General features: G+C 45.8%; 2 protein-coding genes across 3 annotated transcripts in view; one reads left to right on the top strand and one right to left on the bottom strand.

Moving 5' to 3' along the window:
* On the top strand, window positions 1–11,353 carry znf142 (zinc finger protein 142). Of its 2 annotated transcripts, XM_071340345.1 has the most exons (8): window positions 1–302; window positions 3,218–3,704; window positions 3,821–4,051; window positions 4,316–5,140; window positions 5,239–5,416; window positions 6,126–9,141; window positions 9,356–9,461; window positions 9,581–11,353. In XM_071340345.1, the coding sequence occupies exons 2-8, from the start codon at window positions 3,230–3,232 to the stop codon at window positions 10,135–10,137; spliced, it is 5,388 nt and encodes a 1,795-aa protein (XP_071196446.1). In that variant the 5' UTR covers window positions 1–302; window positions 3,218–3,229; the 3' UTR covers window positions 10,138–11,353. The 2 variants fall into 2 exon arrangements, with proteins under 2 accessions (XP_071196446.1, XP_071196447.1); XM_071340346.1 differs by lacking the exon at window positions 1–302 and having other exon boundaries at window positions 3,520–3,704; window positions 4,285–5,140.
* The window catches only part of plcd4b (phospholipase C, delta 4b), a 19,657-nt gene continuing 16,405 nt past the window's right edge, over window positions 10,479–13,730 (bottom strand). The window contains exons 10-16 of the mRNA XM_071340347.1: window positions 13,111–13,272; window positions 12,679–12,829; window positions 12,407–12,523; window positions 12,152–12,327; window positions 11,879–12,011; window positions 11,507–11,656; window positions 10,479–11,211 (exon numbers count right to left, since the gene is read on the bottom strand). Coding sequence (XP_071196448.1) covers window positions 11,111–11,211; window positions 11,507–11,656; window positions 11,879–12,011; window positions 12,152–12,327; window positions 12,407–12,523; window positions 12,679–12,829; window positions 13,111–13,272 — 990 coding nt within the window. The 3' untranslated portion in view covers window positions 10,479–11,110. The remainder of the gene's footprint in view (window positions 11,212–11,506; window positions 11,657–11,878; window positions 12,012–12,151; window positions 12,328–12,406; window positions 12,524–12,678; window positions 12,830–13,110; window positions 13,273–13,730) is intronic.

Raw genomic sequence — 13,730 nt, forward strand, 5'->3', positions numbered from 1 at the left:
CCGTCTTTTCAGGGCGCAGTTGATGTTAGTTCCTGGTCTTCAAATGCAGCGTCATTATTAATGCTAGACCAAACTTAAATTACCGAAAATGATTTTAATTGTCAACGATATACCTAGCTAGCTATATCTATATGCTGTACATATACACCCTGAGTATGCAAGGAATTATGATGAGATACTTTCAACTGGAAATACTTAATCATTGCTCCACCAAAATAAACATAGTGATGGCGTCGTTTGGTCATTGAAGTGGCGATTTAGCAAAGTAAAAACAATCTACCCAGCTTCAATACCTTATTAAGGTAAGACAGGCTCATTAAATTACTTAGCTAGTTTATGTTCATTACATGTAAACATATGTAACGATATCCATCAGAATAAAGGTCCATTTACAAAGGTCTGACGGGGTAAAATGCATTGTTTTCAAGAGAAAGAATCTCAGAAGTTGACGCAGTAGGTCAGAATTCTGTTTCATAAGTGCTGTCATTATTCAGCACTGCTATTAATGGATTTGTTACTGGAGATCTCAAAACATAATTTCGAATGCTAATTGTGTTTATTAGCTAGTACTTCGTTTTTATAGAGGGCCACAGTGGGCTCGTCACAATACCCATAAAACCTAGCGGACAAACACAGAAATGGTTCCAATCATTTATTTCACCATTTATTTTTCTCGAAGGGGATTTCATGTAGGCTTTAGGTGCCTTTACTCAGTACTTTGTTTAAGCACCTTTGGCAGTGATTACAGCCTCAAGTCTTCTTGGGTATGATGCTACAAGCGTACACACCTGTATTTTGGGAGTTGGAAGGTGAACCTTCACCCCAGTCTGAGATCCTGAGCGCTCTGGAGCAGGTTTTCATCAAAGATCCCTATGTACTTTGCTCCGTTAATCTTTCCCTCAATCCTGACTAGTCACCCATTCCCTGCCGCTGAAAAACATCCCCACAGCATGATGCTGCCACCACCATGCTTCACCGTAGGGATGGTTTTGGCCAGGTGATGAGCGTTGCTTGGTTTCCTTCAGACGTGACGTTTGGCATTCAGGCCAAAGAGTTCAATCTTGGCAAACTCCAAGCGGGCTGTCATGTGCCTTTCTACTGAGGAGTATTTTCTGTCTGGCCGCTCTACCATAAAGGTCTGATTGGTGGAGTGCTGCAGAGATGGTTGTCATTCTGGAAGGTTCTCCCATCTCTACAGAGGAACTCTGAAGCTTTGGTCACCTCCCTGACTAAGGCCCTTCTCCCCGATTGCTCCGTTTGGCCGGGCAGCCAGCTCTAGGAAGAGAGTCTTGGTGGTTCCAAACTTCTTCCATTTAAGAATGATGAAGGCCAGTGTGTTCTTGGGGACCTTCAATGCTGCAGACATTTTTTAGTGCCCTTCCCCAGATATGTGCCTCGACACAATCCTGTTTTGGAGCTCTACGGACAATTCCTTCAACCTCATGGTTTGGTTATTTGATTTGTGGGACCTTATATAGACAGGTGTGTGCCTTTCCAGGATGCACGAGATCAATTTTAAGTCTCATAGCAAAGGGTCTGAATACTTATGTAATTTTTTGTTTTATACATTTGCGAACATTTTTTGTTATTGTGTGTAGATTGAGGATTTTTTTATTTTATTTAATCATTGTAGAGTAAGGCTGTAATATAAAATGTAGAAAAAGTGAATGTCTGAATACTTTCCGAATGCACTAACTTTGACATGTTCTGTTGTAGATTCAAAGCCAAATTAACTCATTGCAGAATGAATCCATAACCACAAATAAATAAGCATATTTATTTGACAAGAATGCACCTAGTCACCCATCAATCACCTGAACTCCAATTACCATTGTTTTAAAGAAAACAAAATGGTACACAATTCATACAAATGTCTTTTATACATAAAATATAAACATCTAAGTAAATATTAATTATTTATTCATCAATGCCATAAACCTGGGACATCACAGAGCACCATATGAAAAAATGATCATATCCGAGAGCGCACATATTCTTCTACTTTTCTAGTTTAAGAATTAGACCAGCCCAAATAACAACATGTAAAACCTCATATTGTGATTTTTGGTGGGTGAGTTACAAATGGATAAACAACTGGATGAGTAAGTTAGGTTTAATATAAAATACTAGGTCAAATCCAGCAGAATGAGAAACACTTAACTGACTCAAAACAAGGAAGGCATGCCTAAACGCAGCTATATCAACACCCTTCTTGTCAATTTAACAGCTCCATGTTGCTTGTCATTTTTGAGCAGCACATTTTCCACAGTATTTAGTCCAAACCCCAGAATAAGCAGAAGGCCAGAATTACACAGGTGAAAAAAAGGTAGCAAAAACAATACACCATAACCGTTAGAATCATTGACCAGTACGGAGAATTAAGTAAAACCACAAATCCAAATCCCTATCTCCATCCATGGCTAATTTAGGAAAGGAACAATTTTAGCTAGCTTGCCACTGGAGGACAAAAACACAACGAGATGCAACAATTAAAGTTTATTTTGTCAATGGCTTTTGATGCGATGTGACTGTAAAGCCAAATCCAAACGGCCTTCCCTTTACATATATTTTTTTTGTGTTTACCAGGACCATTCACAGTTGAGCTTGCTCAATTTAGCTCAACGCTGATTGGCTCTTTATTTATTTTTTGTGAATGGGGGTGCTGTGGGATTATTTTAGATACTCTTTGAAGAGGTAGGATTTCAGACGTTTTCGGAAGATCGGCAGGGACTCTGCTATCCTAGTTTCAGGGGGAAGCTAGTCCCACAATTGGGGTGCTAGGACAGAGAAGAGCTTGAACTAGGCTAATCCTACCCCATTGATATTAATCACTCAGTTGTGAGTTTATTTGCATGCATGCAAACAGCTTATAACAGTTGTAAACAGTACTATGAAACAACACAGTGCCTATAACTGTAAATACATAGGTAGGGACACCTAAGGTAAACATGTTATTGTATATTCCTCCCTGTGTGACCAGGCAGCTCCGGTAGTTGACATTTCACTGTGCATCTACACCTGCATTGCTTGCTGTTTGGGGTTTTAGGCTGGGTTTCTGTACAGAACTTTTGTGACATCAGCTGATGTAAGAAGGGCTTTATAAATATATTTGATTGATTGGCATAGTCCTTGGTGATAGGCACACTAACTCATTGTTATTTAGTTTTAATTGCCTGTCATGTTATATGGCATAATGCTCTTAATATTTTCTCAACAGACAAATGAGCCAATGGAGACTGAGGGGTTGTGTCTCTGTGAAAAGTGCGGGAAGGAATTCTCCGATAGCAGCCGCCTTTCCTCTCACCTTTGCACTGTGGACTTCACCAAAAAGGGACAGTTGACCCGTTATAAGTGTCCTTTGTGCAATGAAGTCTTTACCATGCCAGGTGCACTGAAACACCACTTCCAAAGCCATCGGCGGGAGGAACTCACAGGTCCGTTCCACTGCTCCGTGGAGGCTTGCCAGTTCAGCACTTCACACCGGTTGGTGTACCAGGAACACCTGCACGCACAGCATGCTCTCACCCTCGTCTCTTGTACCTTCCGGTCCTGCACCTTGGCATTCCGCACACATTCTGAGATGGAGGGCCACTGGCGTATCCATATGCCTTTCCACTGCCCCCGCTGTGACTTTGTGACCGCTCATGCTAAACAGCTGAGTACCCATGGTGTGGAACATGACCGTCCACTTGCTGCACCTGAGGGTAAGCTTTTGGAATAAATGCATCATTCTCCACACAAACGAATACTCACTCACATTGTTATATTTAGGGTAGAGCCAACACTGGGTGCCTGAATTTGTGTACATTTTTGTGCTCAGGTGACAAGGTGCCAACAACGACAGGCCAGGGTGGAAGCAGCCAATCGGCTCTTGAGACCAGCTCTGGAAGGCCAAGAAGGGCCCGGAAACGCAATCCAGCTTATGTGTCATCATCACAAGAAGATGATGAGGATGAAGAAGAGACACAGCAGCACAACATCGACAATAGAGCCAGAGAGGAGGTGCAAAAAGACAAAACAGCTACGAACATCAATGAGAACCCATCTAAAGGTAGTGTGGGATCTCTAGTCCTGCTTTGGCGTTGTTGTTCTTCTCTTCTGTGTTAAGGACCATTCAAGTTTTCTGGTGAGGTAGGGTTTTGCCAGGTCATCAAATATCAGATAAATGTTGTGCTAACCATACTTTTGAAAAGCACTTTAAATAAGGTTTATGTCAGTAAATCTAGGTCTACATTTACATACTAGGAAATAAGTTGTTCTGTTTCATTTGTTTCATTACAAAAGATAACACCCGCATCTCCTCCCTGTCCTGAAGATCATATTATGGCAGGCATGGAGCATATGTATCGCACTCACATCTGCCCCGAGTGCCGCCGCTGTTTCAAGATGCGCTCCCACCTGCTGGAGCACCTCCACCTCCACTTCCCAGACCCCAGTCTCCAGTGCCCCACCTGCAACCATTACTTCACCAGCAAGAGCAAGCTGCGCATCCACATGCTTCGCGAGTCTGGCCAGAAGGTCCATCGCTGCCACCTGTGCGACTACGCCTCTGTGGAGCGCAACTCGCTCCACCGCCACCTGGCCAGTGTGCACTCCAACGAGGTAGGGGGCGACATCCACCCGGACGTCTACCCCTGCCCCACCTGCGGCCAGAGCTTCCGCCAGAGCCAGGCGCTCAAGGCCCACATGAAGTCTCACCACACGTTGCGGGACAGCCAGCCACTGGCCTGCTTCCAGGAGGGATGCTCCTTCAAGACCTCTGACCGGAAGGAGCTCCAGAGACACGCAGCCGATGTCCATGGAGTCAAGGCCGTAGAGTGCCGCCATCATGCCTGCAATGCCATATTTGGTAGCCCCCAGGACATGGAGGCCCATTACCGGACGCACTTGGCCTTCCACTGCTCACAGTGCGACTTCTCCTGCTCCAACAAGAGCCTCTTCCGGCAGCACAAACTGCAAGGCCATGCCGGGGACGAGGAGTTGACCTGCAACTTCTGCCCCTTTGCCACGTTCAATCCTGTGGAGTTCCAGCAGCATGTCGGCCATTTCCACGCCAATGAGAAGATCCACCGGTGCCATCAGTGCAGCTTTGTCACCGCACACAAGCGGGTCCTTCGACGGCACATGCTGATGCATAGTGGTGAGCAGAAAAAAGTAACGTAACATTGGACTGTTATACTCATCCATAGCTTCCAGATCACTCATTATTAAAAGTTATTCATGTATTTTTCTTTCAAGGTGAGAAGCCCCACAAGTGTAACCTGTGTGACTTCAGGTGCCGTGATGAGACCTACCTCTCAAAACACATGCTCATCCACTCAGATGACAAGAATCATATGTGCTCTGAGTGTGGATATGTCACCAAATGGAAACACTACCTGAATGTGCACATGCGCAAACATGCTGGTGACCTCAGGTATGTAATTTACTAGTTAGTTATTTTGCACATACAGTACCAGTCAAAAGTTTAGACACACCTACTCAGGGTGTCATCAAGGCAAAGGGTGGCTACTTTGAAGAATCTAAAATTTGTTGAACACTTTTTTGGTTACTACTCGATTCCATATGTGTTATTTCATAGTTTTGATGTCTTCACTATTATTCTACAATATAGTAAAAACAAAGAAAAGCCCTTGAATGAGTAGGTGTCCAAACTTGACTGGTACTGTCAGTCTTAGAGAACTGTCAGTGGCGCAGCGGCCTAAGACACTGCATCTCAGTGCTTGAGGCGTCACTACAGATACCCTGGTTCGATCCCAGGCTGTATCACAGCCGGTTGTGATTGGGAGTCCCATAGGACGGCGCACAATTGGCCCAGTGTTGGCCGGTGTAGGCCGTCATTGTAATTAAGAATTTGCTCTTTACTGACTTGACTAGTATAATAAAGGTTAAAAAAAAAGTGAAAATAGTGGTCTGTTTTATGGTGTGCATGCAGTAGTGTAGGGATTTTTAACTGATAAAAGCATTACAAAATACTTTTTGTCTGATGTTCACCCAAGTTGATGTGTATGTCTGCTCTAGCACCTCTTGGTGTGAGAAGTGGGATATCATATCAGGAGTTAATGAACCTAAGGCCACACTTAGGCATTGAGAGATTGACAGATCCAGTCCGTTTCCTCTCCCAGGTACCAGTGTGACCAGTGCTCCTACCGTTGTCACCGCACGGACCAACTCAACAGCCACAAACTCCGACACCAGGCCAAATCACTGATATGTGAAGTCTGTGCATATTCATGCAAGCGCAAGTACGAGCTTCGCAAGCACATGCTCCTCAAGCACTCTCAGGGAGAGGGCCATCAGCCTCCAGTCTTCCAGTGCAAGTACTGTCCCTATCAGACATGCTACCGCCAGGCTCTGCACAACCACGAAAACTGCAAACATACCCGGACTCGAGAGTTCCGCTGTGCCCTCTGCCCCTACTCCACTTACAGCAGCACCGGCCTCTTCATCCACAAGAGGAAGGCTCATGGATACGTGCCTGGCGATAAGGAGTGGCAAGAGAACTATGCAGAGAAGGAGAGGGAGAACTCTGTGGACCTACTGCAGGGCTTCTACAAAATGCCAGCCAAGAACTCCGCTGAAGGTCCTATCAAGAACCTACAGGAGAAAGTCGCTGGCTCTGCTGTTCAAAATGAACACAACCTAGAAACTGTAACTGGCCCCAAAACCACAGAAATGGCAAATAAAAAATCTGATATTGTCCAAGTGGTAGTTGACAAAGGGATTCTGGCATGTCACAATTCAACAGATAATCCAGAGCAATGCTGTACTTTAGTTTTGACAACAATAGCTAACACAGAGTGCACTGAGATGGCATCCATGCAGGGTGAGACGCCAAACAGCAGAGACCCAACTTACAGAAGACCCACAGTGGACCCTAAAGGATCTAACACCCTGAGTCAAAAGCCAGCATCTGCAAGTGAGGCGGAGGAAGAGGACATGGCTATGGAGGACTGTGATGACCTAAATGATTCAGAAGACAGAGAAACTCCTTTAACCGCTACAAGGCAACAAGCAGAGGCTGCAGAGAACAACACACAGATAGTGGAGGTGTCTAGCGCAGCTAGCAACTCATCCGCTGAACCATTGGCGCAAAGCACCGACTCTGAGATTCGTCTGAAGGCCATGAGGAAGCAAGACAAGGACCAAGCGGAGGCTCTGGTCTTGGAAGGCCGGGTTCAGATGCTGGTGGTGCAGAATGAGGCCGGAGAGGCTAGCATATACCGGTGCGAACACTGCTCCTACGTGACTCGCAAGCAGACCTCTCTCCGACACCACTGCCATTCCCTCTGCCTCGCCAGGTGGAAGAGACTCAAGTGCCAAGCCTGTGGGGCGCAGTTCAAACAGAAGAGAGGCCTGGACACCCACCGCCTCAGGAAGTGTCCCGCTCTGCAGAAGAACACCAGGAGGTTCATTGGCACTCCCTCTGCTGGACAGTCTGGAGAAAGGGACTCGGGTCAGGGTAAATACCAGAACCCTGATAAAACCACAACCGCAGATCAATCAGAGATAGTATCTTGTGATGTTGCCCCAACCGAAGATTCCATAGACACACAACCAGAAATGAGAGGAGAGGAAGCAAACTTGTGCGATTTGACCAATCCTGAAGGCTCCGGTGTGAGAGGATCTACAGCACTACAGAAAAGCCAAAGAAAGAAAGTTGGGAAGACAAAAACGCAAGTGAAAGTTGGCAAGGTAAAGAGACCTGTGAAGATTAAAAAGATCAATGAGGGGAAAATCTTAGGAAAGACGGACAAAGCCCATCCTGTGAACACAGAGAATGACAATGCGCATAGCTATATAGAAGATAACATGAAATTCACTTGCAAGATGTGCAGTTTCAGGTCCTCCAGGCTTGTGACAATAGAGCGTCACTGCTCGACGTGCACAAGAAAAGCTCCCACAAAGAAGGCTGTCCGAATTGTAAGCTCTCTGGAACAGGATGATGACAGCAATGAGGAGGATGAGAATATTAATAGTGGTTCTGAAGAAGATGTGGTTGAGATAAAGGTATCAAATCCAAGCTATTCTCCTAAATTGTCCTGTCCCAACTGTCTTTTCAGGTGCAAACAGAAGAGAGCACTGAACAACCACGAGAAGCGGGGCTGCCTGAAGCCGGACGAGGTGCAGTGCGAATTCTGCTCGTTTGTGGCCAAGTCACAGAAAGCTATGGCTAACCATGTACTGGTCCATCGGAAAGACAAGTTATCGCTCCTCAAAAAGGTCAAAAAGTCAGTTTTGCGCTGCGGCCATTGCCCCTTTACTTGTAAGCAAGAGCGTTGCATGACCCAGCACGTGGCTCTGAAGCACGAAGGTGCCAGGCCCCACCGCTGCCGCTTCTGCCCGTTCAGCACCACACGGCGCTACCGCCTATATGCCCATGAATCTCTTCACACCGGCATGGGCCGCCACAGCTGCGACGTCTGCGACCAGACCTTTGGCGCTGCCTCCAAACTCCGCCAGCATCACAAGCGTGTCCACGACAAACAGCCCTCTCATTTCTGCACCCTGTGCGACTTCAGCAGCTACTCCCTCAACGATGTTGGACGACATACCCTCCGCTGCCACACAGGGAAGCTCCTGCACCCCTGCAGCCAATGTGAGGCACGCTTTAGCTCCGACACAGCGCTCAAGCAGCACTGCAGCCGCAAACACCTGAGCCCCGCCAGCGTAGCCTGCAAGCAATGTGACTTTATCTGTGGCAGCCAGGCCACCCTCAAGGTCCACCAGCAGAAAAAGCACCCTCAGCTGGACTGTGCCACCTGCCAGGAGACCTTCCCCACCCGGAAGAGCCTGGAGGAGCACCAGAGGACCCACCTCACCCAGCAGTGCCCGCTTTGCCCCTTTGCCACCCGTAAGAGGCAGCCACTCACCCAGCACCTTCTCGACGAGCATGAGGATGGCCCCCCAGAGGACAAGCCCCTAAAGTGTGCCATCTGTGGCTTCGCCTGTCGCCACCAACTGGTCTTTGAGCAGCACGTTCGCTCCCACGGGGGTACCCGCCTTTACAAGTGCACAGACTGCCAGTACTCGACTCGCAACAAGCAGAAAATCACATGGCACATTCGCATACACACAGGGGAGAAGCCCTACCACTGTGAGCAGTGCAGCTACTCCTGCGCAGATCCCTCAAGGCTAAAGGTGAGCAATGAGGTCCTTCAAAAAAAAATGCTGTAATGAAACAAATGGTACTACACCATTTTATTTTATAGAAGTCAGGTCATCTCAGTCTAATACCAAACCGTAGGGCTTAAAAAGTCTACAAGGACTGGTAGAGGACCATATATGTTAAGGTACCATGTGTTACAAATGGCGTAGTAGATAACTATTTATCATCATTGCCATTCCATTATAGTATCACATGAGGATCCACCAGGAGGAGAAGAAGTACCTCTGTCCTGAGTGTGGCTACAAATGCAAGTGGATGAGCCAATTGAAGTATCACATGACCAAACACACAGGTACAAACTACGAGTCACACACTATTGCTGTCATCATTTATAACAAATACATTTAGTTGGAATTCAATCATAAAATGACCTTTCCCCTGCCCTTTCTTTCTCTCTCCCTCCACCCTCAGGGGATAAGCCATATGCGTGCGACGAGTGCGAGTACCGCACCAACCGTGGTGACGCCCTCCGCATCCACAGGGAGACGCAGCACTGCGACGCTCGCACCTTTATCTGCGAGAAGTGTGGCAAAGGCTTCAAGACGCGCTTCCTACTTAAGACACACCAGCGTAAGCACAGCGAGGAGCGGCCTTACGTGTGCGGCCTGTGCCGCAGGGCCTTCCGTTGGCCAGCCGGCCTTCGCCACCATTACCTCACCCACACCAACCAGCAGCCTTTCATGTGCCGCTACTGCCCCTACCGTGCCAAGCAGAAGTTCCAGGTGGTCAAGCACCTCCGGGGGCACCACCCGGACCAGCCTGTGGAGCATGGGGTGGCCAAGGATCCCCACGCCCTCAGCCTAACCCTGCAGGATGCCCGTCTGGGTCGGCCGGAGGAGGGGGCTGGGGAGGAGGGGATGGAGGTGATTGTACCGGATGGGGTGGAGGTGTTGGTGCAAGAGAGGGTGGAGGTGTTGGTGCAAGAGAGGGTGGAGGAGGTCACAGAAGGCCAGCAAGGTGAGGAGTAAAAAGGTTCAGGCCACTCAACTAGAACCTGAGAAAACAGACATTTTAGTGAACGTTTTGATGCAGTTTTCCTCATCCAAGCATGATGAGGACTGGGCTACAGCGGTAAACTGAATTAAACATCAACAAAGGACCTTGTCTTAATGAGTATGCATGTACATATACTACTGCAAAGTACACCATGAAACAAATATACAATTGTATGTTTAGTATTAAAACATTGTCAATTAACTGACAATTGCAAGAAATGTTGCTAACTGACAATTGCAAGAAATGTGCAGTTTAAAAATGTTTAACCAATAGGAATATAACTTTTTATATTAAGATGTTTTCAAAACAGCAGGTCTTTCATTTCTCTTTATTTGTAGAGCTCTATGCACATGCATACGTTACAATATAACACTTTTACAACATGATGCATGAGATAGCGATATAGTTTCATGCCACACTTTGAGGAACTGTACAAAATGTCTATGGAAATGTTTCGATGGAGGACTAATAGTTTATGCAGTTAAGTTACTCTACCAGCACACGATGCAAATGTTGAATGGTAATGAAACAATGATATAAAAACAAAGGTCATTGCATAGTTTAACTCTAAAAGGACTTGTGAGCCCTGCAGTATGTCTGTTATTATACCGGTTTGATCAGCTAAGTGCTATTGAACATTGCTTAATGCATTCCTATAACATACAAGTTAAAAAACATTGATTATTTTAAAAGATTTTATATTGGGGAAATGGCAAAATATCACTTAAATGCTGTGAATTCCCAGGTGTTTTTTCATCTTTCATCAGTGTGGTCGCACTAATATTTACTTGAACAGAAATGGGTATTTATGTAGAAATACTGTAAAGCAGTTCATACCGATGTATCTTTCAATACTGATAATAGTTAATTTGTTGAAAGTGACAGCAATCATGAGGTATTGTAGCCCTTCCATGTGGTTAGAGTTTGCAGCCAATCATTGGGCCATCAGACTTCTGTTGTTACCTCAGAGATCTTGACATTGACAAACAGAGTAGACAGAGGGATAGCCGTTCCGTCTTTGGACAGGAGGTGGATGTGCCGATATCCTGGGAAAAGTGGGGAGAGCATCCAGAAGAAATTCAGATTTATGTCATGGAGATCCACTTAGAAACCATCACTCATACAGTAAAATATGTACATTTGTACATAACAGGCTTAAATAAAAACTCAGCTGAGATGTACAATTCAGACAGGTTTCATCAATTGATTTAACCTTTATCCAGGTAAGTCAATAGGATAAAAATAATTTGTGAAATAATTTGAAGAAAACTGCACTTGAGATTTACCCAGCTTTCCAGACTTTACACTATCTCAGTTGTAATATGATGATGTCTATTTCACCTGGCTGAATACAGGTGAAGGGCACGGTGAACTGGCCCATGAAGTCATTCCTGGAGGCCTTGTCATAGTCCTCCACCACAAAACGCACCAGGGCCAACTCTGGGACGTGGATGATAAAACTGAGGGTCTCGTTCCATAGAGGGTTAAAACCTGTAGATGGGGAAGCAGAGACCAGGATTTAGGCAGCCAAGAGAAGGACTAGGGTTCTATGGCATGTTCTATCTCATTTACTAAAACATGGCAAGGTGCGTACTATTTACATGTAAAAAAAAAAATATATAATAATGCATGCATTTTCGTCCCCGAGTAGACCGAGTCTGTACAAAGACCCCAATGCATCTCTTTGTCAGGCCATGTAAGATGGTCCCTCACCATTGTTGTCAATGTAACTTGTCTCTTGCTTGGCTTGGTCTTGCGATACTCCGTAGATCTCCACTCTAACCAGAGGGTCAACGATGGAGCCCTCCTTCTGGTTCACCTTTGGTAGCTGCTGCCCACTAATTACCTGATGGACACACACGCACACACACAATCAAGACTCGGATAAGTATAAACATGCAAAAAGTAAACCTCCAGAACACACAAACTGTACATGCCCAAAGGCACACAACATAGTTGTAGGATACAGAGCAGTTGTTTCTGGACCTGGATAGACAGTTGGAGTGATGTGTAGCCATCCCAGTCTTGGGGTCTTTCTGGGTCAAAAGAGTCATCATTCCTCATGAAGTCAGGTTTGAGGACGTAGCCACAGCAGCCATTCTGACTGAAGAGCCCATCGTTCAGATCCATCTCCAACCCAGCCGTCTGGACGTTCAGCGCCACTAGGAGTAGATCAATCAACCAATCAATCACATGCATTTATTTCTATATGTATGGATGTTATTATGCAATATGTTTCACCTAACTGACAGCCCACGTTCCACAGCTCCTGTGGGTTGTAGTTGGAGGAATCGGTCCTCATGCCGCTGGGATAGACTCTGCTAAGCTGTCTGCTGTTGTGGTGCACAAACTCCGTCCCTGAGAAAGACAGCCATACAGCGACGTTTTTTCCTATCCCCTAACCCAGGGGACCTACAACAGTGAATGGGAGTGAATTCCTCACCGGTGATCCTTGGCAATATATGAATACATTGTTTGCTATGTAGGTATTGCTAAAATAGTTCAGAGCGCACCTGTGTCCTTTGCAAGTTTCCTGGCCTTGGACTCTGAGAAAGAGGACATTTCGTAGCACTTGGAGTGCAAGCGAGAGTACTCAAAGCTGTGAAAATGGACACTCTTGCAGTACACCACCAGATCCGAGAGTTCCCTAGAGAACTTGGATTTCTGAGGAGACAGGAAATGACATGCCTGCGTAAGTGACCTAATCTCACCTGCTTTGTGGCTATTGAACCAAGGCAAAACATGATTAGCTGGCAGATCAAGGTACAGCGTTCATTGCTTGCTTACTGTGTGATAGACAAAAACATCTACATTTTTTACATAACGGCAGGATGTATTAACAGTAATAATGTGTGAATGTATAAGTGTAATAGTTGGTGCAGATGATGGCAAGAAGTTGCCAGACGTTCACCTCCATCCATCCATTTATCCATCCATCCCCATACCTTATCATGGAGACAAAGGGCCTCTGCAGACAGGTTTTCTGCAGACGGGCTCTCAGGTTCAGCCTCATCGCTGACCTCGTCAGTGGCCTCATCGGTCAGCGTTTCACTTTCTTCTAGACCGCCAATCTTCTTTGCTTTCAGCAGGATCTTTCCCTTCAAATCCTAATATGAGTATACACACACACACAACCCACTCATAGGATATTCCTCATAGGAAGTGTCTGCCAATCATAAACGTTAGTATTGATTATCTAAAGTGCTCTGAATGGAAAAAGAATAAAACAAATCACCGGAGAAAACAGACTGTACTCAGTGGCGGAATGCGAGGCGATGCTGGCGGTGCGCGTGCACTGGGGCCCACGGCCATGGGGGGCTCGCAAGCCCTAACTATTAAGTTATGCATGGGCACCCTAGTTATCTGCACACCGGGCTGTATATTTTGTACACCAGACTTGTCAATGGTCAATCACAATGTCTACTATGAACCATTGCAAAATGCATCATGCTGTTTATAAGACAGGCCTACAAGTCAACAACACATCCTAATTATGGTTATTTGTAACTTAAATGTTTGAGCACTACATAAGTCACCTAAATATTTCAATGTATTGATGACAATA

This window comes from Salvelinus alpinus, chromosome 14 (assembly GCF_045679555.1).
Source record: "Salvelinus alpinus chromosome 14, SLU_Salpinus.1, whole genome shotgun sequence".
Lineage (NCBI taxonomy): Eukaryota > Metazoa > Chordata > Actinopteri > Salmoniformes > Salmonidae > Salvelinus > Salvelinus alpinus.